Genomic DNA, 26,084 nt, shown 5'->3' on the forward strand with positions numbered 1-26,084 from the left:
CACATTGCCTCCACTGGCTTTCCTTCTTCCGTGCATCATGGTGCCATCTCTCCCCCAGGTAAACAACACAGCACCTGGCCATCTGCATCATGTTACAGAATATTTGACTCATCAGACCAGACCACTTTCTTCCATTGCTCCATGATTCAGCTCTGATGCTCTCAAAGCCCATTGTAGGCCCTTTCATTGGTGGACAGAGGTCAGCATGGACAATCTGACCAGTCTGAGGCTACGCGAGCTGCGATGCACTGTGTTCTTACACATTTGTATCATAGCCAGCATGACATTTTCCAGCAATTTGTGTTACAGCAGCTCTCCTGTGGGATGAGATCATATGGGCTAGCCTTTAATCCCCGTGTGCATCAATAAGCCTGTCGCTGGTTCCCTGGTTATCCCATCCAGACGACTGCATACCCTACAAAACCTGCCGTTTTGGAGATGCTCTGACCCAGTCATCTAGTCATCACATTTTGGTGTTTGTAATTGTCACTCAGATCCGTACATTTGCCCATTTTCCTGCTTCCAACACATCAGCTGACTGTTCACTTGTCTACCATATGATGACATCCTTGAAAGGTGTCACTGTAACAAGATAATCTACGTTATTCACTTCAGATATCAGTGGTTTTAATGTTATGGCTATGTTAAGGGAAGTTTCGTACCACTTTTAAAGGGACTATGCTCAGTGGCTAGAAAATTTTAGTCAGAGACAATAGATTGAACCCAGTATGAAATGTTGTTCTTCAAATGGACTTCCAAACCACCCAAGATAGTTCTACCTCTACACTAACCATGGATCAGACCCTCTACCTACAAATAGAGAAACCGCCTTTTTGTGCAATCCAAGAGGAGCGTTTGAACAGAGACGATAGGAAAGCTTTATGCATATGTCCAGCTTTTGATGTATACCCAACTTTGATGGGATGCTGCAACAAATTTTATGTACACAAATGGGGGTGCAATTGTGAATAAAAAAGGGGACGTGTATTTAAATCAAATCAGTCCTTACCGGTGCCTTGATGTAAGTTATTGAACATTCCATCTACTTTGAGCGAGTGAATCTGAAAGAACCATTAAGGAACCAAAAAGCAAGCACTTATTAAATGTAACAATTTCTCACTTTGAGAGCTTTTGATGGTCAATCTAGGGGTGTGGGTTTTGGAGCATGGCCAATAGGACAATTTGATCAGAGGAAATGGTGTGCCACAGAAGAATGCTGGCTATGTGGCTAAAGCAATGTGGCTAAAACGTGTGGTCTAGCTGCTGCTGACAGCACATCTACATGAGTGCCATTTCAGAATCTTCCAAGAAATCTTGGTGCAAATTTCTTACTCCAGTTTAAGACAATTTTTATTCAAAGGTGAAGTTGCTCAATGCCCATAACATGTTGCAATTCTCACACAAATTTTCTGGGTAGTTGACTATTAAAAATGTAGATGTCTAGCTAATGTAAAGAGCAGTTGGTGAAACTTCTGTAACCACCGGTCAATGGGAGGGACTCACTGTCCCTGATGACTTTATGCAAGCAAAACTAATTGAGTCATCTCATCTATACTTAGCAAAACACTAACATCTGAATTTGAGTTTGGATAGCGGTGTTCTTGGCAATCTGCCACCTTGTGAAAATGTAATAATTTACCTGGTGTCTATTTTCAGATTTCTTTGAGTCATATCAGTGTCATTTTATTAACACGACAGAATTCTTTTATCTTTAAAGCATAAAATCTGCAGCAAACAAGGGCACTTTGAGATGTATCTCTTCATGTTCAGGATGAACCAACGAGCAGAAGATATGAAGCAGACTGCTTTTTCCTCAATTACAGGCTGACTGTAAGACAGACCATCAGCTGTTGTAAAACAGAAGATGGGGAGGGGGAAAAAAAAAAAAAGTGTTCCCTTAAAAAGTGACGTATGGTTAAGTCAAATCCTGGAAGCATGACTTCTTCACCATACATCGGAGAAGCAGGGAATATCAGATGAAATCTTTACATCGGTTATGAGGTAGCTTCAGTCAAAAAATAATTATCCTTAATTCAGAAGTGGAACCAGTTTTTAGTCGCTTACTTATTTGGGGTCTTTGTCAAAGGCTAAAGCAACAAATATTCCATACTGCATAGGAACATGTAAATTTCTTTTCATGCCTCCCCAAACGTATATTTTCCATAATTTCCACATTGTGGTCAGCGACAATCACCTGACATAAACCACAGATAGACTGAGCTTTGAGTTTGAGACCATGTACTATAACATCCCATCCCAGGTTCCTGCACCCGAAAGTTGTAAAGAGTTTCCTTGCATTTTTCATGCTTTTGGAAACAAAATGAATGGGTGGGCAGGAACAAAGACTGGTTCATTTCAGACTGCTGTGTTTTACACATCCGCATAAAAAGCTTAGAATTATTTCTCCCACACAGAATGAGAATAACAAAAAGCCTTAAACTTTCCTTAAAACAATGAGTCCCATAAGTGTCCTCATGGCTTGTAATTTCACTTTTGTCTTAAATGTCACAAAAATATTAAATAACAAAGCAAAACAAAATGGTGAAACTTAACAGTCACTCCTTATAAAAATACTGTAAAACCACCACAAAACGAGAAGGCCACCCTCCCTCCCTCCCTCCATGGTATGCAGTTACACAAGTCCCTGGCACATAATCTTCTCTTATCATGGAAGAAAAGCGGAGGAAATCTAAAAATAAAAATGGAGAAGGCTGGTCCTCTTGCCAAAAGCTGTCTGCAATAGGAATTAAAAAAAAAAATCAAAAAAAAAATCCACAACTGGAAGAAAATAGTGGTTCCTCGTCATTAGCTGAGTAACAGTCTGGACAGTAAGTACTGCTGTGGTCCTGGGCAGCACCAGCGCTCTGCCCCCCCCGTTGTAGACTGCGGAGTTGCAGGACCCTCTGGGTGCTCAGCCCCTTCCCGGCTCTGTCGGGGCTGCTCCGTCGCCTCTTCCGCTCTCTGTCCCTCCTCAGGACCGGCTGCGGTCCTCCTGGGCGCCCACCAGCATCTTGCTGTACAGCTTCTGCTGCTCCTCCTTGAACGTGTCCTTCACCTTGTCACGCTTCAGCCCGCCGTCCCTGAACACAAAGGGCAGCCCCCATCACGGGGGTAACACTGAAATGAGGGCGCTGTTTGCTGAAGGGGCCCGATGAGTCCCTGTAAATTACTCTTGGTGAGAGTACTTGCCCCAGCTTAAAACATGTAAATTATGTGCAAAACTGTGCCCAAAGAAATAAATGGAAACAAAGTGCTCAGGGAACAGCTATTTTAGGGTTCAAGGTTCAGCGACTCGAGCCCTTAGTGCCAGAGAGTAAATTGGGTTTGTGTGTCATGTTGGCAGTTTAGGTAACGTCTGCGAACACGGCCTAATAGACGCGGAGGTCCCTCCATGATACTGACACTGACGGCCGACTCACCAGAGCAGATCCACGAGGCCCCCCTGCCTGGCGATGGCCGCCTTGACCCTGTTAGCAAACTGCACTGCATCCTCTCCTTCCTGGACAGAGGACAGGTATCGCCCAAAGAAGGAGATTGTAGCAACACACACACACACACACACACACACACACACACACACACACACACACACACACACACACACACACACACACACACACACACACACACACAGGGAAATACTATTTTTCTACTGCTCTGGCCCTCAACATGCACATTCTGTAAGCGCAGATGCAGGAGTCAAAGCCTAACAGTGTCTCTGCCCAACCCTGGTCCATCCAATTAATCATCATAAAAATCATTAACTCTAATAAAAGGTTTTTTCGCGAAACAATTGACTAATCTGGATAAAATTAGTCTTTTAGGCAATTAAAAATTAAAATTCAAAAATTTTAACGTGAAGCGAAAGCATCATGCAAAAGCATCCATACAATAATACTTCCAGCATTAAATTCATCCTGGACAATTTGGTTTAACAGAACCGAGAACCGAAGTCTTAAGTTCTCAGAAAATGCAGTTCAATATGAATTTGATGATTATTCCATTCATTCATCAGCCAAAGAAAGCTTGACTAAATGCCTGGCTGGAGAGGAGCCAGCATGCATCTTGCATACAGGGCGGCTTCCTCTGTTTCTATTACAGCACTGGGCACAGAGATGAATGTGCTGCACTGAGTTCTGTCTGCATACGCCAACGTGGCAGTGAGGAAGAACACCCTAGCAGGCCTGCCTCAGGGTTACCATCCACTTCGCAGCTGACTCTGTCTAAACAATCGTCCAGTTGTGAGGATCATCTGGTTTTGACAGGAATTAATCATTAATCCATTTCCAGGACGTCAGGATGTAAATATTCCCCTTGTTTGAACACCAGGCCATAATAAAATCAGGGCATGTACCACAAATCAAGATTTGTTGCATAACCAGGGTGCTGACAGCACTGCAGGACTTCATGACAAAAGAAGCAGGGTTTGCAACTAAACTAGCGTTTACAAGGTCTTTCATCACCAGCCTGAAGGAGTGAACTTCTCAGAAGAATAACTTCTTTGAGAGAAGGAAACAAAAATTAGGGAGCTGAAAAAGCTCGCAGACATGAAACAAATGTCAAGGCTCCGATTCCTGGCTGATGGAGGGCCAAATTCAGCTGCCACCTCCACAAGCTGACAGACACGTTTCCCCCGGCAACACAAAACGCCTGAGCGTGGAAAGGAGAGAACCGAGCAGCGGGGAGGCCTACACCATCCCATCCCCCCTCCCAAAGACAAACCTGCCTGCTTTCCAAGTTTAAAGGGACGTCCACCCACCAGGAGGGCTGCCAACTCCTCGCTCTAGGTGAGTGAGACTTTCAACCTTTTCCTGTTATTCCAGAGCTGGGCCACATCATCTGCACTCCTACTTCCAGCTGCATTTAAACACCCCAGAGGACTGGTGGCACCTTGGCAGTCAAAAAATGATGGAATGGCTCATCTCAGCAGCACATTTTCTATGGCGGTTCAGAGTAAAACATTCACTTTCAATCTGGAAGATTTAAAATTGACCAATATAAGAAAAATATAGTTGAGAAGATTAGCTGGTCAGATAGCCTCTGTGTAATCATTTTCTCCACTTATCACGGTAGAGCGGCCTGTAGACTCCCCTGCCTTGCCCATCCAGTCATGCGGCTGAGCTCACTGCTGAGCACTGATTTGAAGGCGCAGTCGAAGGCTGGCTGACATTTGCATTCCCAAGAAAAACCATGGGGGCATTTGCATCCCTTTCGGGCCAGGATGATTTCCCAGGGAAATAAACCACTGCCAAATGTTGGTCAGACTCTCCTGGGCCCTTGCAGAAACTATACTGGGTATTCAAAGCAGGCCCTAGATGATCTTCCGATAACCCCCCCACAAGCCAAGGTTAAAACCTTCCGAAGAACGTGACATCACATAACACACAGGTGTGTAGCCTTTGTGGCCTTTCCACAGCTACACCACCCGTACCATTTATGCAAGGGGGGGGGGGGGGGGGGGGAATGGGGGTGTAATGGCTGATGGCGGGGAGGCTCACAGATGGCCCACCTCTTTGTGCATTGGCGGGAGGTACCAGACACTGCACACCACAGCCCAGCTGCTCATCATCCTTAGCAGGTAGTTGACCATCCCAAACTTGCTGCTGTTCCAGAAGGCTTCGGCAAATCTCGGGTCGTACTGCACGGCAGAGAAGGGAGGGTCAGGAGAGCGGGGGATGCGAAGGTGGCACCTTCGCTGACGCGGGGGTCCAGGCCGGCAGATGGGTCTTACCTTGATGGCCACGGGATACACCGTAGCACCGATCTCGAAGCTGCCCTTCTTAAACATCATCACAGATGTGTTGTTGATGCAGGTTCCTGAGGAAAGTCCCAAAAACAAAAACGCTGGTGAAAAACTTGCCTCCCAGAGGCCGATTCCAGCTGCCCACATACAGAGACCAGATGCACGTGCTAACGGCGCGATTGCCGAAGAGTGAACGCCAGATTTAAGTAGCTCACCTTCAGGGAAAATGAGGATGGGCAGTTTGGTTTTGTCCTCTGCATGGTCACTTAGCCTGCATGACAAAAGCAGGGAGGAGCGCCATCACACACAGTCGTAGTCACAAGCGTAACAGTTGGGGGCGTCACTAGCCTCCTAAAACCGTTCCTTAGCCACCCCCAAACAAATGTACACTAATTACTGTAAATAGTGTGTTCTCACTCCATTAAAAAATCAGAGCTCCCTTGCAAAAGCTTTCATAAATCTCTAGGTGACAGTCCTGGTGGAAGCATGCACTGTGAAGCCTCGCACTACACTGATACTGGAAAAATGAACACATGCGATGCTACCTTTTCGCCACCAGGTGTCGGTCTTTGACTTCAGAACGCTCAAACCAGATGTGCGGACAGGCCTTCACCATAGCCCTCTGGATGACTCCCATCAACCCTCCATGGATCTGACCGACCTGGATCACAGGCAGACATGCTTTAGTGATTCATTAGTGAGGAGTGTATATACACCATTGCTACTGAAGATAAATTAATCAGCAGTACTGTTTCTAATGTAAACAGGAGGGTCTGATGTACTCCATCGAAACTGCAGTTTTTTTAGTGAGCAAAGATGAAGCCAGTGAAGCCAAAATCTGCACAGTGACATACAAAACCAAGCCAATTTTCATTCGGATAGCAAAAAAGAGGGCTGGATGATATCACATCGCAATTGTATGGTGCATACGCAATAATCACCAGGGCTTCAGATGACAGGCAAAGATTTGTCTATTGTTGTTCGGTATTATACAAATGTTAACTTATGCCCACAATTTAGCAAGCAGATTAGTTGTATGCCTAAAATATAAATGAGGCATACTGTGATATAGTACCAAAAAGCCAGTGTGCAGACAAATGTTAATACCCATCATCTAAAGCCCTGGTGATTATTGCACATGCGGCATATAATCGATATTGTATCGCAATTCGATATCGTGCAGCCCTCGCAGAAACCAGAAGAACCTCAAAGCTGAAGCTGGTTCCTAACTGACTGCTTACCATTGCATAACACCCATCGCTGGCAAGGATAATCACATCAATGGGTGAGGTATGGTTGGCAACACAGATCCCACCATTTTTAGGTTTGTTCTCACTGTAAGAACAAGAAAAATGGACATAATGAACAGAAGAGCCGATATCGGGCAGCCTGTCCACCACTTTCAGCACAGCACTTTGCTAATAACTACACCTATACGTTTTATTTATTTAGCAGGTAACCACAGTGTTGTGTCACTGCTTGCAGGAAAGCCCTGTACAGTGGACCCAGTGGTTTGGCATATTGGTTAAATCAGAGATAATTTATTCTTTGTGACTCACTTCTCCCGCACAGCTGCTTATGGTTCAGTGATTATCATGGACTGTATTTAGCACTCAGTTGTGACTTTCCAACTTTTAATGTCAAGGTAGGTCAACGGCGCGGCAACGGTATTTAAACAGCAGAGATGTAAACACAGTGAGCGGATATCCGTAATAGGATGCTTAAACAGACCTTTCCTGTTATTCCCGGTTTCCTCATTTGTTCAGCAGTTAAAAGGCAGCGATTACAAGGAGGGTCACCAATGTAAACGTGGAACTCATGGGCAGGGCTGAACAGTGGGAGGAGGAAGATGACTTGGAGAGAAAACCCTCAGCTCAGCAACAGGCAAATCTAGGGACGTCAAGCACTGCAGTGCAATACGGGTGATCCAGCTACCATTTTACGGCTTTTCGTGTTTTTAAACTTTCGCACCAACCTGTAATTTAACAGTTCCAAAAGGCCTTGCTCTAACCTGCAATGTTCTATAATATTAGCAGCTATGCCTGGAATGATAAAATCATTGGTAAAAGGTTTAGGAGACAAATACCCACACTTGTGTGTTCAACAGTCTTATGAATCTTGGCAGGAGACTGTCGATTACTACAAATTCAGGATCAAATAAGTAAACAAACAAATCTAAAACAATCAGTTTTACTTCTGCTTCGGGAGATTACCCAGCTTCAGAAATCCATTGGGCTCTAAAAGCTTGGTGGATTATCACTGGCTTCAAGTTTAGCTTACTCAATCCTTACTAAATATATACACGCCAGCTGCATGCATCAACATGTCCACACAGACCTCAAACAAGTGAAATGACCTGGGGTGACAGTCTTCAAACAGAAGAAAGGCAAAGTGTGCAGCTTCACATTTCTGAGTCGACGTTCAACAGCAGGACACAAGATTGAATCTCCTGAAGGGCACTTTAGGGGACAGCCGTGGGCTTGGCGCTTCCTCAGCACTGTAATTTTAGCATCTGGGAGGATGGAGTTTTCCACCGTGACAGGCCTGAGACAGCGCAAGCCGAGTTACCTGAACCTAAGCAATGCAACATCAGTATGGTGCTGCTATGTAGCTGTTTTGAAAACAGATTGAATGTCAGGGAGGGACCTGCAGGTTCTTTTCAACCAACAGCGCCTGCTACGTATGAACAGGCTCATAAAAATGGGTTTGAAACAGTGGGTGGGGCCCAAGTCATAGTAGAACATACCTCTAAAATTAGCACAAGTGATCTGAAAGAAAGCCAAGGTGTTCCTCACCTAATTAACCACTAGTGCCCTGTAAAATGTCAGCATATTAACTGTGATTGGCAAGGGTGTGCAACCTTCATCCTCCCCAGCCCCAGGCTGCTTTTCATGCCTGCAGAGCTCATCCTCAACTCCAATCCCAACATAGCTGCTGCAAAGAATTTAACCGTTTGAGCTTTCAGCAGACACTGCGCGGCTACCTGAATGATTCACGCAATTTGAATATTAAATGAAATGTATCAGTTGAGGACTACAGGCTTTCTACCTCATCCTCATCCATTTAATTCTGCTTACGTTGTGCTGAATGAGTCACACAAACGGTAAAATTAGACGCCGAATCGCTTGACAAGCAGAGAGGGGCATATCGTTCCATCGGTACCAGCAACTGCATCGCTTCAAAGACTCAATGCCTTGTATCTCTGCTAATCAACCTGACAACAACAGAAGCAGTAGTGTTCCAGTCTCCTAAAACTGTTCAGCCGCCTGATGACAAAACAGGTTTAAACTGGTGTTTGGTATGCAGGTTGGGTTCAAGTACAACAAATATATTCATAATACCTGTTCAATCATTTTTTTTTAAAAATTGGGAAATTTAAATCATGCTTGGCAAACATATGTTCTGAAACTGTGCTGCTCACCTGTCGTGGTACGTTATGATGGCAGTGAGGGCACGCACACAAATCCGGTAGCACATCAAATGTATCTTCTCACTGAGGAAGCTCTTCATTCTCAAAAGGACAAGAAGAAAAGATGGTGAAGGAGGGTCGTAAGTTACAGAAGCACTGGAATCGTACCTGCAAAAGTTTATGAGCTGGGGTCATGGAGGCAGGTTGGAGGACGTTAAAGCTACATACCTCCCATTGGGTAAGCAGCCCACTAGGGTGGTGAGGACCACTAAGAGGCCCACTCCAGTGAAGGCCAGAGTCACCCTGTCAAAGACAACACAGCAATAGGAGAACGTAAATGACATCATGCATAATGAGGTAGGGCATCTTACCCACTGCAACACACATACCAGGCTGCACCCGAATAAAACTCGCCACCATGGCTCGAAATCCTTTTCTCAAGATCTTTCTCACACGGAGCCCCTAACAGTCCCAGCCACCCTGACAATCAGCAGCCTTTGCAAGGCCACATTAATCATTCAGAGCGTCTGGTACTCCTCACCATCCTGTATGTTACAGTTCCTACACGTAGCTAAAAGTGGAACAGAAGACAACATCCCCCGAGGTTGAAACAACACAACACAGCTCATGTACAACACACGTAATCCAAGCATAATCCTCAAGTGGTAGCTGGGTATTTCGCAGTGCTGCTCAGCTGCGGCCACCAGGCCTCCACAGTGAGACCCCGTGCTAAAGGGTTAGGCCATTCATCACAGCTACAGCGTTAGCCGGGAAGCATTTGGGGCGGCTCCAGCTGAACACATTCAGAAAGCTGACAGACGGGTGTGAGCCTTCCCTACAGGCAGGGCAGCCGCAATGCCTGCAGCCGCCATTCATCAAGGAATAAGCCATCGCTGCAGCCACGCATGGGTTGCAACTTAAGTGGAGTAATCACAATTTATATAAAAAAAAAATTTCAAAAAAAGGCAACAGCAGAAACACAAAGAAATTCACTGGAGGACAAGCCAGTATTTACAGTTGTGTTTTGTGTTAGAGTGGAAAATGTATTACTTTTATCATATTAAGTATGTGTGTTAGAAATATGTAATATATATGTATCAGCCCCTGCGTCTAGTGACAGGGCAGAACAAAGTGGTCCCTAGACGCCAAAGGATGAGAGAACAGGAACTATAACTCTGGGTGGGGGATAGGCTTGTCAACATGGCCAAGGAGGCCTACCCTGGGTTGTGTAGCGTTTCCTGATAAACCTTTGTCTGTAAAGGTATTAGCAGTATTAACAGTTTAAACTACGCCCCATGTAAGCCCCTCCCGCCAAGTATAAATAAAGAAGCCAAGGGACTGCCCGGTGTGACACTGAACTGAGGCGCAGATACTGTCTGTTGCATCTAAGTGAGTGGGCACCCTTGCGCAAGTAAAAGATAAGAAGTGTGCTGTCTCTTTAAGTCCTGAGTCCAAGAAGTGCATGTGTGGAGTGGCAAGCGACAGCGCTTCCTCCACATAGGTGAGGGTGAGAGGGGGTCAAAGCTACGGCGCTTTCCTCCAGCTCCCCAACATTTTGTAATCACCCTTCAATGGAATTTTGAAACGGTTACAGCATGTGTCTGCCATCTTTGTGTCTGTGTTAATCACACAACAGTGCTCCTCCTCTGTGGGATTGAGCTACAAGGTCTCCCTTTAAAGCCATGGGCAGGGTATGCACATGCAGATCTAACCCCCCCTTACCTGAGCGGCAGCAGGAAGCCATAGCGGATGAGCACCCCCAGCCCCCACAGCACGGTGAGTCGCAGGCTGATATACTGAAAGTTGTAGTTGCTGCGTGTCAGCAGGTTCCAGGACTCCAGCTCTTCGGCCGAGAAACGCTTGGTCACCTCGTCGTCCATGATGCTCTCCATGCCGCGCCGGCAGAAGTAGAAGATGTCCGACAGCTCAAATTCCTGGGAGGCGGCCCCCAAGTCCCGGCTGCTGCCACTGCGGCGGATCTCCTTGATCTCCTCCTCCAGGGAGGTGGGCTCCTTCGCGATGATGCCTTAGGAGGCATGGAGGTAGATCATTCAGGGAAGAATGATACTTCTGTGATCTCACAGATATCTGGACCACCCACAACTGTCAGGATCTCCTAGGCACAGTTACATGAAGCAGAATTCTTCTGATGGGGACTAATGTCCACGATCAGGTGTTTTACAGCTTGGTGCCATCGAGTTTTATACTTTGCCAAATTTCCTCATTTTGAAACTAAACTGTAAACAGAACTGATTAAATTCCAAGAAGAGTTAAGATGGCAAAAGGGGTTAAAAAAAAAAGTAACCAAGATGAGCTATAAAAGTCATGGACTCAATTTCTACACAAATATTAATGCTACAGAAATATTTATGGCAAAACTATTAGGAAAAACATCCCAGTTCCAAAAAGCTAAAAGACAACTTAACTGTTTAACCTCAACGCATTCAACCAGAACACCAGGGTCAATATTCCTTCATGCGGCAATGCGATACCTCAGCCCTGTGTGGTCCTATTTCACCAAAAAAGTGCAGAACAGAATTCAAAGACTGGCAAAAAGCCACAAAGAGGCTGAGGCTGTACTTAAAGGGTCAGCATTGGAATAAAGTCTAAGGTTAGGATTGGGGTTAGTTTTAGAGTTGGAATTAGGATTAGGGCTAAAACTAAAGACAGAGAACCTGAGCTATGACAGCTACAAAACAAGAGCATCTAATCCGAGAAGGAGCATACTTTCACACACAGACATTAGACAGCACAAAGTTAAGCCACACTTGTAATCCTCGATCAGCTGCTTTTGGTTTCTTGCCATCCTGCAGTGACAGAACACAAGCACCGCCTCAGAGGAGGACGCACAGCGAGATGTGCCAGGCTTCATACCGTTGGTGTAGGGCTTGTACAGCAGGTGCTTCTTCTCTTTGGCTCCTCTCTCTATCCTCAAAGTGGCCCACTGAAGACAGAAGGGAGAGCCAAGTTACTTTAAGGCTGCACACCACAACAGTCTTCACACCATCCACCTGTGAGTCTCACTCCCCTACAGCCACTTGCCCAACATTAGACAACACTTTTCCTGTCCTCTGGCTTGCTCAAAAGAACAGGTCATGTCAGCCTTAAAACATGGGTCTGGGACCCTGCTGGAGTTTCCTGCAGTCATTCATGGCGGCTTCGGAGCGCCTGAGCTCACGACAGCCGGGTCAGAACCTTCACATGGCACTGCGGAGGCTGGCAATGCCAAAGCGAATGTCCCCAAAAGACAAACATCAAAACAAACAGGTCTCCCATCATCTCAGACCATTGCCAGTACAACAAGCACACTGACTAGATCAGGGGTAGCCAATCATATCCGCAAAGGGCCGGTGTGTTTGCAGGTTTTTGGGATAACCTGTAGGTCAGCTGTTCAAACCCAGGTGTGAGGACTCTTTCAGCCAATCAGTCCTCTAATTAGTAATCTAATTAGGGAGTTGCAGCAAAAACCCGCATACACACCAGCCCTTTGCGGATAAGATTGGCCACCCCCGAGTTAGACTAACTGGCATCCCTGATGTACCAATAATGTATTACTGTGTGTGAGTATGTGCATGTATGTGCACTGCGATGGATTGGCATCCTGTCCAGGGTCTATCCCATCCTTGTACTGCCTGGGCCTAGGCTCCAGATCCTCCATGACATTGACCAGAATAAGTGCTTAGAAGATAGATGGGTAGATGAAAGGACAGTATTTTCTACTGATACAGTTTAGGTTAAAGACCCTGAAGCAGAATACTACTGCACAAGCCTTTGTTTGACCTGAACTTGCAACCAAAGCTCATACTGTTGATCGTTACTCCACTTTCATGTGTATCCTATTCCTCACAGCCTTCCACCCTCTCTGTGCAGTCCGCTTTCTCAAGAAAAGCCCTAATGTTAGCAGACTCATTTCATAACAGATCAAAGCTTGTGTGTGTTTTGGGGGGGGGGGGGGGGTTACTTCCATTTCAAATGAACAGAAGGTCAGTCATTTGGTTTTTACAAAGAATGTTTTGTAAAAACTCTTGCAACATACGCCACCCATCTTCTGTTTTCCTGGTGAGCGTCAGTGTTTCCTTGCAATTGAATAGCCTAGATGCCCAACCACAGCGATTCCCAATCTGGTCCTCAAGCTCCCAGTAGGGGCAGAAACAGGGACCGTCCGGGGATCCCTGAGGACCGGGTTCGGAAACACTGCCCTAACCGAAAAGCCTCCTGCCCCGACCTGCCCCGAATTTGCCAATTCTGGGCCTCCTCTCAGAGACCATATATGGTGGTAATAATGCAGAAGTACATGCTTCACAGTGACAGGGTGCTTCACTGCAACACCTCTACTCGACAAACACTTCTGCTTCTCATGCTCCTCGCTGCTGATCGGTATCGAAGGCATGGTTTATTTTCACACACAGCAAGACCTTAAACTAAAACGCATCTGAAGAGAAAACAAGATGATGTTTATTTCGGTACCACACTCAGGGTCTCGTGCCACTTAAAAATAGCAGTAACCAATAACAAATGGTGTTTTAACTTATCTATTAATGATTTACAAAGGGTTACAACCTAATTCATAGTGTTATTAAAAACCATAAACCATTTACAAGGGCTGTCTTATTGCAAACTGATACCTTTATTTCTTTAGCAGATGTTTTTTGTCCAAAATGATGTAAAAGCAGGCAAATAATACATCACAAGCATATGACTGGGACAATAGGGCAGTTAGCCAACAGTTAGCCAGTTCCAACAGTTTATTATGATCACGCACAGTGCACTCCACTCAAAGACTCCCTGCACACACGTTTAGAATGGACTTCCAATGAGGAATACCATCTTCCTGGCAGGTCCCATTTACCCACCCTATTCTTTGGGGGTCAATTCTGCCCTGCTTTCCTACACAGGCTGGTTCATACTTCTCTGCCAAAGCGTGAGACTCGTGTATCAACTCTACGTATGCGTACACAGAAACGTTCATAGTTCTCCAGTCAAGCTGCGTACTTTGCAGGAGCGCACAATGAGTTTTATTTTTATTAAAATAAAATATTACTCAAATTCCCTGCGCATGTACCCCAGCAGCGAGGTCTCTATATTTTATAAATTCAGAGAGCCAACTCACAGGGTTGCCAACTTTGGTCAGCTGGCTGGCGTGAGATTTTCAATTCAAGATAAGTCTGCACTCTCTCTCTCTCTCTCACACACACACACACACTTACATGTAACAGTTTTATTACCTTGTAAATAGTCTGTAGGGTTTGCAAACTACCCCAACAACTACATGTTGGACTATAGCAAATGGATCATGCATAGTGTGTGCAAAGCTGCCCATACAACAATGCATGGACACAAATCTGGAGTGCAGCAGGTGTTCGTCCGCGGAGGCACACAGTGATGTCAAACGCATCATAAATGTTGTAGCAGACACATCCTAGAGTAAGCATGCGGAGAAGGATGAACCAGCCTTTAGACTCTTCAGCTGCTGCTACTCATACCATCTCCACACCACAGGCTTACACCAGCATAAACGCTCCGCCTGCCTCTGAACTGCAGTCTTCCTCCCATGGAAGTTTCTACAGAGTATTTTTAATACTACTTTCTATTTAAAGTACGGCTCACAAAAGCCTTGCCCGAATCGGGAAACCAATGATAATGTCCATCGCTTGCATTTTTTAAACACTTCTTTTGAGACCAGACCTCAGTTTCACATCACACAGGTGCCTGAGAACCTAATCTTCAGCTGGCAGAGCTCAGAAGCTATTGCTGATAATAGGAATTACATACAAAAGGAAGCTCTAGCAAGTTGTTAATCCCAACAAGTACTATGAAATCTGTTTTTTTTTTTTTTACATAATAAATGTAAACCATCAGTGGAAAACACTGCTCCATTTCAAAAGTGTGACAAGGAAGAAATTAGGTGTTGAGGTGAAATAATTAGTTACTTGGGAGACAAATAGCTGGGCTGGTATTTTCTGTCATTACGTCTGAATATGCAAAAAAAAGTCTTTGTGTTAAGTACTGTGAAAGTTGAAAATTCCAGTGGTTCAAAGAGTCTCTGACACAAGGAAAAAACAACCCAGCGTGTTCTCAGTTCTCTTATTCTTCCTTTTTTGATCAAAGGTAGTCCTGAGAATAGCGTTTCTGTTTACATGATTTACACAACTCTCTCTTGATTTCTCAGGAAATTTCTCTGGTCAGCCCAAGAATAATTTAATACACCCCTAAGCACCCCTGATAGACATGCACATTGCTGATTGATTCCCCGGGCTTAGACATGAGTTGATTACCACAGATTAATGTCTGTAACCCATGATTGCTATTTCTCTTCTGTTTTCTGTTAATCAACTAGCTATCCTTCACATGATGCTAGTGCTGGTCCAGCCGTCAAAACCATCCTGCCTCACATGTCCTCCAGCCTTGGTCAGAAGACAGTCACTCTAGCAACCACTGCCACCCAACGGCTATCAGCACCCGCTCTGGTTCATGATACCTCAACAACACAATAAGAAGCAAATGTCAAACTAGAGAATTAAATAGGATAAACGGAACATCAAAAATAAGTTGAATATAGCCTCTTGAAACACTAAACTACAGAAGCCACTAAAGATTTCTCAAGAACTGATAGAACTTATATGAAACTGCTACTACCATTAAGGAATACAACATTTCAGTTTCACTTCCACAATCTCTTGCACAAGCTAATTTGGGTCACTATGTACCCACTCAACTTTTGCACACATTTGGCTTTAAGAGAGCTGCCAGGGGGCAAATAGCCAGCACTGTGGATGCAACATAGCACTGACCTTCTCTGGTTTCAACTGCTGCTGCATCCCAAGCAACGCATGTTGGGACTGATGTTGGAATGTTTTTACGAGGTGGTGAGGGAGGACAACAGATCATTGCTCACCTGACACTCAGAACACCTCCAGGTTTTACCCACTCCCCCCCCCCCCCCCAGCCACAGCCACAGCCACAGCCACACCCACACCCAATTTAGACATTAAATCTGGTCTTCATCATTCAAAGCTTTACCCTGCTCCTAGAAAGTCATCACATGTCTGTGGTTGGTAGTAAACAGCATACCTATATTAGCTTCAGGTTGAATTAAGTAGAGGAAAATGTAGCTGAAATAAGTAGAGGAAAATGTAGCTGAAAACATTTGTCTTATAGCAAGGCTGCTATTCATTAATTGAGATGGTAACTGGAAGTATCTAAAATGCCAAAATGACACAGGTGAAATGAACAGTCCATTAAAGACAAAAACTTGCCAAAAAAACCTAGATGGTTCATTACGTCCAACTGGTTAGGCAGCAATCTGCAGTCTGAGATGATGTGCTATTTGTGCTTCCTGTGAGCATGCCCCTCGAATGGCTAACGGGCTCCTCATAGCAGGAAGGAAATAGGCTCCATGTTCCAGGATAGGCCACAGAAGCTTGGAGCAGTCATATCACATGTCAAGCTGGTGGGGGGGGGGGGGGGGGAGCAGGTGGCACAGGGCACAGAGCAGAGTCAATGACCTGAAGTAAACCAGATTTAACAGAATATAAGATTGTGGAAGAACCTTTTTACCAATTAACAATTTAACATATATTCTGAATAAGCAGCATTGGACAGTATGTCTCATTAACACACACACCACTGACACGCATTTCAATTAGGTTGCCCAAAATCCCACCTGAAAACAGAGCATTAATGCACAATGCAGATTGATAGCCCATAAATTTTAGCTTCACTCAGCTGTGGCTCTTAATTCCATCACAAAAATATTCTGACAATAAATCACTCGGCCTCTGTTTTCAGGTGGCAGAGAAGAGCAAATAAACATATGCCCTGCTGGGTGACCCTTTAGCACAAGGGTTGGACAATACAGTAGATGACAACAAAAGACTACATGAATTTTGTTCTATGATCAACAATGAGTTAAACTGCACATGTGACGCATAAGACTAATGGTTGTTTTTTTGCAGATCGATATCAGAATGAACCCCATACCCCCATCATAACTAATGTGCAAGAAATCCTGTCCTGAAAACACAGAAAATGCAGATATTCATGATATACTGTATTCAAAAAACAGGAAGCAGCGAGTCAGCCACTTACCTCGAAGATTTTAATCAGTGTCTTCATGCACAGGCGTCGTATGCCAAATGACACGCCAAAGATGGCCGGCACAATGATGAAGACCAGCAGCAGGGTGAACCACACAGTGAAGGAAATGCCCAGGAGCATGCACAGCAAATTATCGAAAGGAGAAGGGAACCAGCCCATCCTGGCTGACGGAAAATTTTCCACTTGACAGGCAAGAATTCTTTATTTTCCAAGTAGCCCAGACCAAGTCAGAAAAATCACTTTTTACAAACCCTCTACGACCACTGTCTACTTAATCTTCTGTGGACCGAAGCTTTCATAAACACGTATCTGACACAAGGTTCCTTCCCCCAGAAGTGTGGAACGCTGTTGCCATGGAGACAAGCATTCCAAGTGCTGCTCCCATCAGCTGGAGGTCCCTGATATTTATTTCCTACTTTTCTGCAGCAGGTCTTGGAGGTTGAGTTTTTTTGGAGATATTTTCTTCCTTTTTCCTTAAAACTAAAAATGCCCATTCAAAACTTGCCATGCGATGTGTGCCATCTCTAGATTTGTTCATGTAATTGATGAGCAGGTTAAAGCAGAGTATTAAAGGTGACTGTTCCCCCACCCGAGTACCAGCTGCACGTAAAACTGAGAATCAGTAGAACAGTCAAGCCGTGAAAGGAGCTGGGAGCAAACAGGGAGTTGAAGAAGAAAAAAAAAAGAAGATGGAACCTTCCAGGCTTCGTTTTACCTGAGGAAAGGAAAAAAGCAAAACATTGATTATTGCCAGGGAGAAGAAACACTGACTGTAGCCAGCACTGTTTTCTGGCGTGACTTCGTGGGAACAGATGCAACAGTCTATAGAATGTGATACAGTATCTCTGAATGAAAGAGAGGTGAAATATTGGCTTTTTGGCCTGCCTGGAAATGTTCTAGCAGCAACTGATTGTACGGCATATGTTTGGAAGACTGTCCCCTAACTTCAGAAGCACAGACTACTCTTGCACTATCCTTAAGCAGACAGAAGTCTGCACCTCAGCTCATGTTTCATTAACAACAGGCTGAAACACAAATAAACAGAGCAAGTAACTGAAACAGTTTCCGCTAAATTTCTAGCTTCATAAACTAACACTTTACATTATGCAAGAGTATCTCAGATAAAACGGTTCGCTATGCAATTAAAATAATTCTGCTAGTACCAAAGAAAATGGGCAGGGGTTTATGAATGCAAAAAAAAAAAAAAAAAAAAACATTCCTTAGATAACACAGACACCCTGTGCCGAGTGAGGGATGTGAGCAACTCCCAAATTGACCCTCTAGAGATCCTACACAGGACCTATTTTCCACTCCCATGAAAAATGTCAAATCCAAAACATCTGTCTGGAGAGCACTTCTTCCACGAGTCAACGCTGGGAGTGCAAAAAAAAAATGACGGTTTCCAAAAGTCCTACCAATAAACCTATTATTCCCCCCCAAGACAAACTGTTACAGACAGCAACTTAAGACGAGAGTCTACAAGAGAAAAAAAAAGACACTGAATATAATATTTTTCCTACATAATGACAAACAATGAAAAACAGCTAACAACCACTCACTCCTCGCAAAAATCAGGTAAATTTCAAGGTGATTTCCAATGGGCAAAAAAGCCGATTGCGTGCACTCTACATGTGCGGTCTCTGCTAATCGGTAGAAAAAGCTATTGAACAACTGAAAGTGAAGAACTGCCAATAAAGATAAATTTCGCATACCTTCCTGGGGCCCGAATAACAAAAGACTGAGACGTGGTAGGATGAAGGCAAGGAGCCTGTGTAGCGGTGGACCATTCAACCCGGCAAATATTTGTTCGTTAATTCGTTCACCTGAACGGAACAGTCTGGAGGTTAAAAGAGTTTAAAGATGCGCGAACGTCGGCAAGACCAAAACATTTCAGCGTGAGGTAACTGACCTCGGGCTGGGACACAAAGCCGTAAAGGAAGCGAACGGCGTACCCCGGCTCTATATTCAACTGATAAACAGATATTAAAAACTGAAATTCGTGGAGTTTTTTTTTATAACAGAAAATGATGTTTCCGAGTTAAGAAGCAAAGTCAGCTTTTGCTAACCGCTTCATTTACCGTGGAATAATATTCGACGTATCTACCAACTGATAAAGACAGCGTTCAGCTATCGACGACTCGGGTGGTAATGCTAACGTAACACCCACCCCGGCAAAGTAATCCGCTAACGACGTGTTAAACAAAAGGGACAGCTCGGCAAATAACTACCAATTAAGGAAAAAGACACAGCAGGACCGGAGGGCCCCGAAGAGCTTTGCGTTCACCCCTCGCTTACGATAGGAAAGCGGGCGTCGCTGTTTAATAGACATCCGTGGGTAGCTAGCTGACTGAGGGGAGCCGCCGCCGCGCTTCGGCGGACAGCAGCCGTCAGAATGTGACAGGCCCTCGGACGGACTTACCCGGGTTCCGCTGTCGTCGCCGTCACCGGTTTACGAGGGTCTCCTGTCTGCCCAGCGGCTTCCCTCGTGCCGCCCGGCCAAGTCAGAGCACCGCAAACCTCCGGGGCTGGGAGGGCGCATGCAGCTGGCGTGAACTAATATATAAGGGAATAAATGAACAAAAAGGGGGCGAGCGGGCGGCGCGCCGGCGACACCTAACGGCGGGATGTTCGAAGGACGACAGCGGGGCAGGCGGCCCGTGCGCTGACTTACAGGGTGATGAAAAGTGCGAAAATGAAAACAAATAACCAAATTTGTACTCTTCTCATCATCGCACCTCTAGCCAGATCAAAACACCTTTTGTTTTTCCAACATCATTTACTGTCTCATTTCTTCAAAGGCACAACTGCTTTTATAAAATTAGTCAGCGTTAATTTAGTAAAACTAAATTAAATCACTAAAATATACTTCTAAATGAAAGGGCACAGGGTGCTCTGATATTCATACAGCACAAAGTGATGCAATCATAAATGAAGAATATCAGGCTTTTTGCACAGGACAATATTAATTAAAAAGAACAAGGACACATTTTCTCAGATTTTTTTTTTATTAACAACAAAATTCATTCAAACTAAAAAATATTCTAGTTCCAGTCAACACTTAAACCTGGTCACTTACGGATTACATCCGAGCAACTGTCCCATTCTTCAAAGCAGATCATCAAGTAGTGCTGGGGGCAGGAGAGCTCAGCATATGCAACCCCAGTGTAGTGTGGGTAATCTTATAACATAAGAAGTACTCCATGCCTCAACAATCCCAGGGCATTATGGGACACAAAGGACTAAGACCACTTTATCAGGCAACAAAGAATGGCATTTTGGCACAAATCTCTCCTTAATGACTTGAGAAAGCATTCTTATTTCAAAATAATCGTACTACCTGCTTTTATGGTAAGAGAATATTAAATTATAGTCCATCATTATTCTGCTGCTTTAAGAAATAAAGACATTCTCTCAATTCTTTTGACTTTGGTTGCATAATTCATTACATTGTTCAGTAGGCGACTGATTAACTCGTAAAACAAGTTCAAACCGATAAAGACCCCCCCCCCCCCCATTCTCTAGGAATAAAGGGCCCAATAATCCCATGCCAAATCCCACAGTAGATGTGGACGGTCACAGGGACAGGGAACCACCGCAAGCAGGTTCCCCTTCGGAACCACATAAAACGCGATGTCCTCCTCACGCCCTGTTCACCAGCAAGTCTTCAAAGTCTGGTGAGCAGACCAGCTTGTGCTTGATGTGGCCCAACACAGTCATATCGCCGGTCCTGCCCTCCCCTGTCGTGACTGCCACCAGCTCCTAGAGAGGCAGGGAGAGAGAGTCGCAGGTCAGGGTGACGTCAGTGACGCGCGTGTGTGCAGCAGAGAGACGCTTAACCTGAGAAGCACACACTTTCCGGTTGATTCACCTGGAGGAACGAGCAAGGAGTTCCCAGGGCGAGGTCCAGAGTGATGTGCCCGAGAATGAGCTGCACTCGGCCGGACTTTCGCACCAGCAGCCGGCCCACCAGACCCTCGTGCAGATCCTTCAGACTGCAGCTGTTGTCTTCCTGCTGCTCCTCCTACCCACCATGAGGTGGAATTCACACACAAACAGCTAAATCGCACATTTAGACTTGGTGGGGGCACGGAGGCTCCTAGTTTACCACAGGGGCCTAACACCTCTGAGGTGTGGGGGTTCGAATCCGGCTTCTCCTCTAGTGTTTGCATGTTCTTCAGCCTTGCACAGAGTTCCTATGGGTGCTCGAGTTTCCCCCAGCAAACCAAAGGCCTTCAGTTAGGCTAACTGTCGTCTCTAAATTACCTGTAGTGTATGATTATGTAGTGTGTGAGAGCATGGGCATCTGCCCTTTATTAAACTGGTATCCAGTCTGTAGAACATGATGGATGGATGGATGGATGGGCATACTAGAACTACACATCCACACACAAAACTGTTAAATAATGTGGTTCCACACACCTCACTGTTCTCAACCTTCTGGAGCATCGGCTGTCCATCCTCTGACTGCACCTCTATCTTGGCTGGCTTGACCTCCTGAGTGGGTGGCTGCCCAGGCAGCGAATCAGGAAGCTGCACAAAGATCAGCTCGTCCTCCTTGCACTGGCTCCATGCTTCCAGCAGCACGGGGAGCGGATGGGGCTCAGGAAGCCGCGGGGGCCTGAAGGTGGCCTCAGGCTTCTTCACATCCTGCATCTCGGCTGGTTCCTCTTTCACTGTAAGGAGAAATTAGCCAGGGTTGAGCATCTGATCAACTAGGGACCACGATCCTGAATTGTCCCAAATCAAAATCAGATTGGGAGCATAAGGCAGCATTTGTAATCCAATAATAATTTCAAACAAGACAGTTGCAGTATTTTCATTATGATTTTTTACATAAAAAGTGGGGATAATTTTCCCTTGAAGGAAAGATTCCATGGATATCCATTCATTCTTCATACACAAATATCCCTTAAGATGGACAACCTTTTACTTTAGGCACAGCATCATCCACATCCATGTCATCGGCCTCCTGCTCCTTCTTCAGGTCCTCGAGTTTGACAGCCGCCTCCTGAGCATCCTCACCAGAGTCCTCCCTGAAGGTCCAACCCGACACAGCCAGGGGCAGCTGAACAGGACAGCTCCTCAAGTCATTATGCAGGCGAGGGTCATCCAGGAACTAAGGTAGGAGGAGAGAGGAAAGCAATGGAGCTTTTCCACAGCCACTAAGAACCGAGCAGTACCACAAGCTAGCAGTGTCCCACTGTAAATTATCTGAGCCGCAATGACACGGTCCTGCTTACTAGCAGGGCCGAAAGCATGACCGAACCAAGCTGGTCGCATCACCACAATCTGATTGGTCAAAATGTACGGAGATTCCGTGATCTGCACCAGTACACATGGATTATTGGAAGGACAAAAGGGAATATTCTATATATAATTCATTATTAGTAGTCTCGCACATCACGACGTATTGATGCGTTCCCAATATTGGAGCCTGAAAGTTTTTAGCCTACTTTAAAAAAGTACTAGAGAATGGTTGAAGATAATGGATTCGTAATGCAAATTTACGCAAGCGAATGCTAATTCCGCTAGTGTTTGATGCTAACATAAGATGAAGATTATCATAGACATGCTAGCGAAAATTAGCGCATAGTAAATCGTGATGCACGCTGTGTGAACAGCAAATAAGAATGTCTTTAGTTTTATTTCACCATCGCTCTTCAAACCCTTCTGCAGTGGAAAATGGAAGTGAGCTGGAACCCTGCTGTACTTCCTAGTAAGGCTTGATTCTTGGTGGTAATGGAAAAGCACCACAAGTGGGATCGCATCAGCACCTGGACTGCCACCATTTTGTCAGTCAGATACCAAGCAAAGGGCCGTCAAATCACGTTAGGCGCATGTTAGGGGGCGGCCATGTTGAGGGGGGAGCTCACGTTGTCCTTGTCCAGCATGCGCAGTATCTCCTTGGTCTCTTCCTCAGTCTCCCGCTTCTCCTTCTTGATGTTAATAATGTTGGAGGGACCCATGGAGGGAGTGTCCCTCTCCCCGTCCCACGTACCTACGCAGACCACAGACAGAAACCCCTAAATTAAGACTGGCTGTTAGACCAGACAACACAAGCAAAGTGGCGGAATGGTTAAAAGTGTTAGTTATACCTTCACGGAAAACAAAATGTTGGATTGTGTGAAACCACAATGGCTGCTTTTAGTGGCTATAAAAACTCACATTTTGAATTAATACAGAATCACACCCTCGGGTTGCGAACCTTACAGAGAGGAGCCCCTAAATCTTACCCCTCTTCTTTAAGTCCATCTCTGCGGGTCCCTGCTCAAAAATGGAATGGGACTGAATGACCTCTGGGCGGCCCCTGCCTCGGCCACGCCCATCCCGCTGACGGCCACGGTCCGTCTCCCTCCGGCCCCTCTTTGGCCCCCCCTCCTCTTTCGGCCTGTAGAAGGAAAAAGTACTCTCCATTCTTTCCTGAAGCTATCATTCAGGTTCAATAGGAGATGGCTGTTATGTTGCCTACAATGTTTAAAAATACTAAGGAAATGGGGAGGGGGAGTTCAGTAGATTTGGCTGTGGTCAGTAATTAATAATGTGGACTAATGTAGTTATATGATAGGTTTACTGTTCTGTTCTATTAATGTGCCAGTGTGAAAATCCCAGATACACATGCCAAGACATACCTACAATGCCACAGCTGAATGAAAAAGCACTTTAAAATTTCCTTTCATATCAGATGTTAGTAATCGACAAAAATTAAGCCATGGAAAAAATTAAGAGACCACAGCACAATTTTTTGTCAGTCATTTCTCAATTCATGGGTGTGCGTCTGTGAATAATATATTTTAGTTTGCAAACTGCAGCCTGTTTCTTCCTCGCTTCTCATTGATGAAGGGCTTCTTCCTTGCTTTATGGGACTTCAGTCCTGCTTCTAGAACCCTGATATGAACTGTCCTAGCAGTGCACTTCACACCTGCATTTAATGTTTCCCATTCCTCTTGAAGGTCATTTGATGTCATCGTACGATTCATGAGAAACTGTTGAATAAGTTAACGACAATATCTTATTAGAAAGTCGCTTCTGCCTTTTACCTGGCTGGTTTTTGTTCATTCCCAGTGTCTCCTGCTTCACCTTGTTCTTGTGTACTGCTGTCTTAGAAACCTGCTGCTCAGCGTAACCTTCTACCAGCAAAACCACAATTAAACCAGGATTTAAAAATGCAGATGCGTGTAAAAATAAGGAGTAGTCTCTTATTTTTTTCCATGGCTGTATGTTGTGAACTAATGGCATTGCCTATTACAGTATCACTATAAACAATGTACTTACTCTTCCTTAATTTTTCGGCCAATGATGTTTGGGGTGAATGTTTTCTATGGCACAAACAACAAGGTTAAACAGACCTCTGAGTGGGCCAATAAATATACCAATAACCAAGCAAGGATTTTGATTAACAACAAAAATGATACTTGTAGACAATTTAGAACGTACATGTCTGTATTAAATGCATCTTTCATACAATATTTTATCATTTTATATACCATATGCAAATCTATACAAAGGTTTGAGAATTTGGTTGACTGACACAATGACAAATAAGGTACCAGACCATACTCGCTACCTGCAGCGTCAGAGAGTGACCTACCTTCTTCACCCCTCCGAGGGTGAGGTCCCGGGAGCGCATGGAGGGGAGGCGCCCAGGGGACAGTGTGACCGGGAGCCTGCGGCCCACCAGCGACCCCCTGCCAGCGGCGACTGGCATCCTGGGGGGCTGGCTGGTGTCCCGATTACCTGCATCTGCCATGCTGTCTTTGTGGACTGACATAGCAAAAACGACACACACAGCACCTTATACCACAAACCACTAAATAACCTGCATTATCCTCCCTGATTTAACATGAACGTGTTGATAGAGATAGTAAGAACGTGGACAGATTTTTAATAGCTTTATCTGTGATTTTAAAGTCCATTCTGTTAACGGATCATCATGCAAATTAGTACAGTTTAATCACTTTTTATTATTATCTTTACATATAAATAAACAACCTGCAGAAACAGATATGTATTTAATTAGTAAGGCATTTATGTCTATAGTCTACCAATGAAAGTCACGTCAGACGAGTATTAGATCAGCCTGGATCGTCATTCTTCATACGCTTCATTCTTCTTTAAATTTTAAATTGATATTCATTTCCCACCGACGGTAAAAAATCTCAAGCAACACATAATAACGACAGATCCGAAATCACACTTTACTTTACAACAGGATGTTTAGACACTTCTTTTAACTGCCAGGTAACAAAATCATACGGCTTCAAATTACCTGCGTATGAACTTTATTTTCTCCGGCTTCCAGGATCTAGATACGACTTTTCTACAGCCTAACTATCGCTCCTCACACATTCCCCATAAGTAATAACAAACATCCCCAGCCTCATGTCAGCGCCGCCATTTTTGTTGCGTCAGCACGTGACCCAAGTGACGTTTGCCCCGGTGCCATATTTGTGCAGGTCAAAACTTAAAATTTTAAAAGATTTTCGGGATTTAAAATGGTTTAAATGTGGATGCAGAATGCAGTTTAATGGGGACACATAAAACACTTATTGTGAGGTCTTTATTACATTTCTTTGCGTTTTGAACGGTCCTGTACGAGACTCTCATATGCCCCCTGCGGGTGTAAAATAATATATAATAATAATAAACTTTCTAATAACGATATTCTGGGTATTTAATACCTTTTCTGGAATGACCTTGGCAATTATTATGGCTCAGTGACGTTCGACATGCATGTCTGAACAGAATTACAAAAGACACAATTACTAAACCGTGCGATTCCTGGTTTATGGACGAATTGGGAACGTGTGACAATCAATGCATGCAGCTGATTCTGAG

General features: G+C 44.8%; 2 protein-coding genes across 3 annotated transcripts; both read right to left on the reverse strand.

Moving 5' to 3' along the window:
* Positions 1–1,324: 1,324 nt before the first annotated feature.
* LOC111838221 (glycerol-3-phosphate acyltransferase 4) lies at positions 1,325–19,833 on the reverse strand. Of its 2 annotated transcripts, none has more exons than XM_023800988.2 (13): positions 19,669–19,833; positions 17,241–17,964; positions 12,027–12,096; positions 10,875–11,178; positions 9,381–9,455; positions 9,165–9,254; positions 6,985–7,078; positions 6,289–6,404; positions 5,959–6,014; positions 5,732–5,817; positions 5,510–5,638; positions 3,420–3,499; positions 1,325–3,080 (listed from the first exon to the last, which is right to left on the reverse strand). In XM_023800988.2, exons 2-13 carry the CDS (start codon positions 17,406–17,408, stop codon positions 2,972–2,974), a joined length of 1,377 nt encoding a protein of 458 aa, XP_023656756.1. In that variant the 5' UTR covers positions 17,409–17,964; positions 19,669–19,833; the 3' UTR covers positions 1,325–2,971. The 2 variants fall into 2 exon arrangements, with proteins under 2 accessions (XP_023656756.1, XP_023656765.1); XM_023800997.2 differs by lacking the exon at positions 19,669–19,833 and adding an exon at positions 18,962–19,124.
* Positions 19,834–20,235: 402 nt separating this feature from the next.
* polr3d (polymerase (RNA) III (DNA directed) polypeptide D) lies at positions 20,236–25,665 on the reverse strand. The gene is made up of 9 exons (XM_023801193.2): positions 25,516–25,665; positions 24,838–25,010; positions 24,522–24,565; positions 23,483–23,637; positions 23,123–23,247; positions 22,173–22,365; positions 21,669–21,922; positions 21,118–21,270; positions 20,236–21,008 (listed from the first exon to the last, which is right to left on the reverse strand). The coding sequence occupies exons 2-9, from the start codon at positions 24,994–24,996 to the stop codon at positions 20,889–20,891; spliced, it is 1,203 nt and encodes a 400-aa protein (XP_023656961.1). The 5' UTR covers positions 24,997–25,010; positions 25,516–25,665; the 3' UTR covers positions 20,236–20,888.
* Positions 25,666–26,084: the final 419 nt, after the last annotated feature.

The sequence above is a fragment of the Paramormyrops kingsleyae genome, chromosome 2 (assembly GCF_048594095.1).
Source record: "Paramormyrops kingsleyae isolate MSU_618 chromosome 2, PKINGS_0.4, whole genome shotgun sequence".
Lineage (NCBI taxonomy): Eukaryota > Metazoa > Chordata > Actinopteri > Osteoglossiformes > Mormyridae > Paramormyrops > Paramormyrops kingsleyae.

What these genes read in the sequence shown, in the direction of transcription:
- LOC111838221 (XM_023800988.2), bottom strand. Translation starts at nt 17,408, where the DNA reads ATGGGCTGGTTCCCTTCTCCTTTCGATAATTTGCTGTGCATGCTCCTG. An exon ending in TCCCGCCAATGCACAAAGAG is followed by an intron (nt 3,500 to 5,509) that starts GTGGGCCATCTG and finishes TCCTCTGTCCAG; the next exon opens with GAAGGAGAGGATGCAGTGCA. An exon ending in GGCCTCGTGGATCTGCTCTG is followed by an intron (nt 3,081 to 3,419) that starts GTGAGTCGGCCG and finishes CTTTGTGTTCAG; the next exon opens with GGACGGCGGGCTGAAGCGTG.
- polr3d (XM_023801193.2), bottom strand. Translation starts at nt 24,996, where the DNA reads ATGGCAGATGCAGGTAATCGGGACACCAGCCAGCCCCCCAGGATGCCA. An exon ending in GCATGCTGGACAAGGACAAC is followed by an intron (nt 22,366 to 23,122) that starts GTGAGCTCCCCC and finishes CTCCTACCTTAG; the next exon opens with TTCCTGGATGACCCTCGCCT. An exon ending in CTCCTTGCTCGTTCCTCCAG is followed by an intron (nt 21,009 to 21,117) that starts GTGAATCAACCG and finishes CTGCCTCTCTAG; the next exon opens with GAGCTGGTGGCAGTCACGAC.